Raw genomic sequence first — 6,000 nt, 5'->3', positions numbered from 1 at the left:
AGAATGACACATACCGTATGATCTCACTTATATGTGGAAGGTAAAAAAAAAAAAAATAAGCTCATAGAAGGAGAGAGTAGAATGGTTATTGCCAAGGGCTGGGGGAGTTGGGGGGATGTTGGTCGAATGGTACCCACTTCCAGATGTTGTTCAAATGGTACCCCCTTCCAGTTAGAAGATGAATAAGTTCTGGGGGCCTGATGTCCAGCACGGTGACTACAATTAATAATACTATATTGTGTCCTTGAAAGTTACTAAGAGAGTAGCTCTTCAGTGTTGTCACCACACACATAAAAATGATACTGAGTTGATGAACCTGTTAATTAGCTTGATTGTGGTGATCATTTCACAATGGATACATTTATCAAATCGTCACGTTGTACACCTTAAATAGATATAATTTTATTTGCCAATGATACTTCGATAAAGCTGGAATTTTTTTTTAAAGACAAGGACTGCTCCCACCAAGGGGTAGGACCATGAGAGGGGACCCAGGAGACAATGATGGGACTGATAAAGAATCTACCACGTTGGTTTCCCTTTCTTGAGGAGCATGCCCCAACTTTCACATTTTGGGGGATGTTGATCGGTTCCCCCTGTGTCCATCGGGACCCCAGCTGGAAGCAGACCTTGAAAAGGAGACTACAGTGCATCTAAGGCAGGGAGACTTCACTACCAGGAACCAGAGGAGGGTTGTGTTCCAGGGACCCAGGTGGGAGGCAGGATGCCACCACCATCCCTAGGCTCGGAGCCTTCCGGATTCCGGAGGGGGAGTTGGCAGGGGCTGCCCGCAGGGGTGGGGGCCTCGGATAGAAGACCCGACGCAGCCCTGCCTACCAGGAGGCTGGTCCCTCCATCCCCCTGCTCCCTGTACCCATCTCCTCAAGGGGCCTGTGCTGTCTGCACCCAACCTCCGTCTGGCGGGAATCTGAGCCGAGGGGACGCAGGGTCTAGATGCAGCTTCCCGCGGCCAGGTGGGAAGGCGTTGACCTGGCGGGACAAACCGAGAAGACCCAGTACAACTTTTGTGGCTGTTAGTACAGTTGAGTGAATTCCAACTTTCAGTTCCCCCGCTCCATGCACAGAAGATGGGAACCCTGCCCGGTCTTTTTGCACCATCCTCTCCCCTTCTGGGACTTAGATCAGACAACGCTCTGCTGCCATTCGTAGGGTTTTCATGGCCAGGTTTTTTGGAAGTGGGTCTGGTGTTGCACTTGATTCTCAAGGGTGTTGCAGAAACCCATTTGTATTAGTTGCTCAGGCTGCCCTAACAAAGGACCCCAAACTGGGCAGCTTACACAACAGACAATGATGGTCTCCCAGTTCTGGAGGCTGGACGTGCAAGATCCAGGTGCGGGCAGGGCTGGTTCCTCCTGAGGCCTCTGTCCTTGGTGTGTAGACGCCATCTTGTCCCTGTGTCCTCACATGGTCGTCCGTCTGTGCGTGTCTGTGTCCTCATCTCTTCTCCTAAGGACCCCAGTCCTGTTGGATCAGGACCCACCCTCATGACCTCAGTTTACCTGCATCACCTCTTCAAAGACCCATGTCCAAATACACTCCCATTCTGACATCCTGGGGGTTAGGGCCTTGACGTAGGAATTTTGGGGGCGGGGGACACAAACATCTATTCATAACATCGTGAAACCTTCCACTAGAATCATTCGAACTGATCATGGTTCAAGAATGTCCTGACATTCAATGAAAACAGCCGTAAACATCGATTTCTTCAAGCTCCATTATTAGCCAGATTCAAGTCTAGGCATGTGTCGCTTAACGACGACGGGGATGTTCTGAGAAATGCGTCTTTAGGCGATTTCGTCTCTCTGTGAACGTCACAGAGCGTCCTAACACAAGCCTAGGTGGTATAGCCTACTACACACCTAGGCTAGATGGTAGTAATCTTATGGGAACCCCATCAGGTATGCAGTCCATCACTGACGGATACGTCATAATGGGGCACGCGGACAACTGAGTATATTATTCAGCCCTTTACAACTGGCACAGAGGGTCTCAGCGTGCTTTGCCCGAGCCGTGGAGTGTTTTCCTTGCTCGTTGTAGTCTTAGGAGGGAGCAGAAAGGGAGGTAAACCATCTAAACGTGAGCCACTGCTCCATGCTCATTAACGTAATTAATGTAATGTAATTAAGTCCACAAGCACCAGGCTAGTCCAGGCTCTGCTCCGCAAACGGGCTTCTGCTGTGGAATTTCTTGGAAAACCAGCGTATTCCCAAGCTAACAACGGAGCGGAAAGACTGCATAAAACAGATTTCCCCCCGGGGGGGGGGGTTCAATTGTCTGTGTTTGCCCTCCATCCACAATCCTTCTCCGCCCACCTCCACCCCTCCTTTGAAGGACCCAGCCGGACGTTGCTCTTCATAACCCCATGGATCCCACAGAGAAGACCATCCACCCTGGAGTACCCAGCTTTCGGAAAACCTCAACCAGAGACACAGACTCAAGTGCTCACAGGGTTTTATAGACGAGGGAAGGACACCGAGCCTGAGAAGATAAAAATCTGGAGTCTTGAGATGGGGAGATGATCCTGGATGATGCAGGTGAGCCCAATGCCATCACCCGGGTCCTTGTAAGAGGGAGACAGGAGGGTCAGGGTCAGAGAAGATGACGTGATGATGGAAGCAGAGGTCGGAGGGATGCATTTTGCAGATGGAGGGCGGGGGCGTCAGACAGAACCTTCCAGAAGCTGGAAAAGGCAAGGAAGCAGCTTCTCCTCTCAAGCCTCCAAGAGGAGCCAGCTCTGCCCACACCTTGACGTCAGCCCAGAGAGACCCACGGCTGACTTGTGACATCCAGAACCGTGAGACGGTAAGTCTGTGCTGTTTTAAGCTGCTGAGTACGTGATGATTTGTTATGTCAGCTCTAGTAGGAAGCTAACACACTTCCTAGAGGTGTCGGTCCCCACTCCCCAATTCACAAAGGGAAGGGACATTGCATTCCCTCTTCAGCATCTCTCCGCTCCTGCCCATTCTAGACGGACATGGTTCAAGTTCACCTCATCCCCATCCTGAGGCCCCACAGCGCTCCACACCTCTATGAGGGGAAATACCACCTCCTCACTCTCCTTTTTAAAATGCACACTCTCCTGCTCATTGGGAGCAACCGTGGACAAGGATGAAATATATTCCTCTCTGTTGTCAGAAAGCCTTGCATCCCCCACCCAAAAAAAGTATGCAAAGAAAAAACTGCAGAACAAGTAAACAGATTCGCATGCCCATCTTCCCCCGTTCCCTTGTTTAAAAACCCCAGCTTTAACCACACCTGTAGGACCCACGACCGAAACCACGTGCTTCAAATTTAGAGGTTCTGGCTGGCTTATCAACGTCTGGAATCTCTGCAGAAAACCCCCTTTTGGGCTCTTTATTTGACGTCCTTTAACACTTTCTTGTATGCTCCTCGTGAGTTCAGTTCATTTGGAGTCAAACTATTTTTTTCTCATGGAACACTGTCAGTATTTAAGTCTTGCATGATTTTATTTTATGCATTTTGCTAGTAACGTGTTGCAAAATGAACTCTAAGAACGGTTGGGTGAGTGGAGGGGGATAAGAAAAGACCCCAGAGAAGGGCACTGTCCACAGACCCAAAGTGGAAGGGAGCAGCCTGGAGCCCAAGGATGTGCTGAGCGGGGGACCAGCCAGGGGTTGGGACACAGAGTCAATTTGCAACTGGATCCAACAAGCTCTATGTTTATCTCAGGGGCTGCCTGCAAATCTGGTCTTTGTTAGCCGAGATAAGGGCAGGGGGGTTTATAAGGAGCTGGTTGAAGTCCACAGCTCCCCTGGTGACCTCAGGATCTGTTTCTTTCTTTATAGTTTGCATGTTTGGGACTGGCCTAACCGGTTAGATCGGGCCGGTTTAGCTAAGTGAACACAGAGGCATGACCGACCCCGCCCCTGCAGTGTCTACGTCACCTTAGTGCTCAGTCGGCAGACAGAGTAGATTCTACACCTTTACGAAAGCTCTGCCTGAGGGGGCTGTGCTCCGTGGGGTCTGGGCAATCCACTCAGATATCCAAACGGGGGAGATTCTGACGAACAGAGTCAGCTTGGGCTGGACCCATATATGCACCTATTAAACTCCAGTGTGGCATTCAACCGATGGCGTTGGCGCATTTGGATGGCGACAGGCAAAAAGACGACTTTAGACCCTTATCTCACACCATGCACAAACAGAAACTCAAAATCCACGGGAGATCTAAACATCAGAGAGAAATCTACAAAACCTCCAGGAGAAACTCTTTCTCATCTTGGGTTAGGAAGAGGTTGTCTTATCTTCTGATCTATTACCAAAAAGACTTGATAAATGAGAGTTTATGAAATTGCAAAGCTTTGGTACGTCAAAGTACCGTGAAGAAAGGGAGAAGATAAGACAAGCCGCAGACTGGGGGAAAATATTTGCCAATGAATACAGCTCAATAAGAAGAAGACAGTAAATCCAATTAATAAGTGGGCAAAAGATGTGAATAGAAGATATAAATGGCTGATAAGCTGGTTAAAAGATGCTCCACATCATGAGTCATGAGGGAGATGCAAACGAAACTCACAGTGAGATGCCACTTCACACCCTGCCACACTAGGAAATGGCTAGAATCAAAAAGACAGACAATGACTAGTGTTGTTCAGAATGGGGAGAAATCAGAGCCCTCCTACATTGCCGACAGGGGGCAAAAAAGAGGGTGCGGCCACTCCCGAAAATAGTTGAGCCATTACTCAAAACGTTAAGCATCAAGTTACCGTATGACTCAGCTGTTCCACTCCTAGGTACCCATCGAAGAGAGACGCAAACATACGTCCACAGAAACACTTGCAAACATATTGTTCACAGCAGCACTATTCACAGGAGCCAACACGTAGAAATAACCCACATGTCCACTGACGGATGAAAGGGTAAACGCAATGTGGTCCATCCAATGCCGTGGGATATTCTTCAGCCATAAGACAGAATGAAGCTCTGTTACGTGCTACAACCTGGATGAACCAAAAGAAGGGGGAAAAAAAGCCATTTTGAGTGAAAGAAACCAGACATGAGAGCCCACAAATCATTCCATTTATATGAAATGTCCACAGAAGGTGAAACTAGAGAGAAAGAAAATAGATTAGTGGCTGTCTGGGGCAAGGATGGGGAATTAACTGTAAATGGACATGAAAGATGCCATTGGGGTGATGGAAATGCTCTAAAATTAGAACATGGTGACGTTTGCACCATTTGGTAAATTGACTGAAAAATCGTTGAATTATATAAACAGCTGAACTTTTTGACATAGAATGTTGTTTTTAAAACTCCAACTGTCTTTTTTTTTTTTTTTTTTCCTTTCTGCAGGCTCTTAACCAGGCAAGGGTTGATGTTAAATTTACCAGCTTGCTTTTTCGAGCTTTTCCAGCAAAGACATTCTCAGGTTTGTCTTAAGTGTGGTTAAGGAAAAGCAGGCCGGTGTATAAAGTTCAACCTGTAACCGGTTATGTACAACATAAAAAAGGTGGCCTGCATTCTGATGCCTCTAAGATGAACAGAGCTTCATAACCAAGTTCTCCTTAACATAACAGAAGAGAAAACATTCCTGAAAGGGTCTGGGATAAGCCAGAACTCCCTGTACTCAGCTGTCTTCCCTCCTGGTTAGACGGTACCATGACTCGGTTACACATTAAAAGGCGCCAAACGAAATACCTGCCTTTTGGCTTTGTGAACCAACAGCCACAGAAAATCTCCCAAACCAAGGTAGGTTGGTCTCCGTTATCTTCCATCGCGATGCTTTTGGAACCTCGGATAAACATCCGGGTACAATTGAATTGCTTGTCTCAGCCTTGATTTCTATCATTAAGATTGTCATAACCATGGGGAGGTGTCTTTCTTTATGCCACGTGCATAAACATTTACCCATGTGCCGGTTGGTTGACATGTTTGATTTGCGGTTAACTAACCATAGAGGCGTTGTTTGGGGTGCTGAGTTCAGTTCCTCATGGCTGACCCCCGTGGGCACATGACCCC

At 48.0% G+C, this 6,000-nt stretch overlaps 3 protein-coding genes across 13 annotated transcripts in view; 2 read left to right on the top strand and 1 right to left on the bottom strand.

Moving 5' to 3' along the window:
• Positions 1-2,540, top strand: part of LOC103567713 (arylsulfatase D) — a 26,575-nt gene extending 24,035 nt beyond the window's left edge. For 6 of the 7 annotated variants that reach the window (XR_011535761.1, XM_070603587.1, XM_070603585.1 and 3 more), the window contains exon 10: positions 1-416. This exon is cut by the window's left edge and continues 806 nt beyond it. Coding sequence is in view for 1 of the 7 variants with exons in the window: in XM_070603583.1 (XP_070459684.1) it covers positions 2,353-2,540 (188 nt within the window). In the remaining 6 variants the exon portion in view is untranslated. Of the gene's footprint in view, positions 417-2,352 lie in introns of those variants that run through there. The other variant, XM_070603583.1, reaches the window with a different exon arrangement.
• LOC103567711 (arylsulfatase H-like) overlaps positions 2,415-6,000 on the top strand; it is a 29,874-nt gene continuing 26,288 nt past the window's right edge. The window contains exons 1-2 of one of the 5 annotated variants that reach the window (XM_070603589.1): positions 2,415-2,555; positions 2,665-2,823. In XM_070603589.1, coding sequence (XP_070459690.1) covers positions 2,547-2,555; positions 2,665-2,823 — 168 coding nt within the window. In that variant the 5' untranslated portion in view covers positions 2,415-2,546. Of the gene's footprint in view, positions 2,556-2,664; positions 2,824-5,334; positions 5,731-6,000 lie in introns of those variants that run through there. The other 4 variants (XM_070603590.1, XM_008544420.2, XM_008544419.2 and 1 more) reach the window with 4 other exon arrangements.
• GYG2 (glycogenin 2) overlaps positions 3,470-6,000 on the bottom strand; it is a 69,788-nt gene continuing 67,257 nt past the window's right edge. Inside the window, exon 9 of the mRNA XM_070603600.1 lies at positions 3,470-4,982. Within this exon, the coding sequence (XP_070459701.1) occupies positions 4,845-4,982 (138 nt within the window). The 3' untranslated portion in view covers positions 3,470-4,844. The remainder of the gene's footprint in view (positions 4,983-6,000) is intronic.

Source organism: Equus przewalskii, chromosome X, assembly GCF_037783145.1.
Source record: "Equus przewalskii isolate Varuska chromosome X, EquPr2, whole genome shotgun sequence".
Classification (NCBI taxonomy): domain Eukaryota; kingdom Metazoa; phylum Chordata; class Mammalia; order Perissodactyla; family Equidae; genus Equus; species Equus przewalskii.
This window is presented reverse-complemented; position numbering and strand designations above follow the sequence as displayed.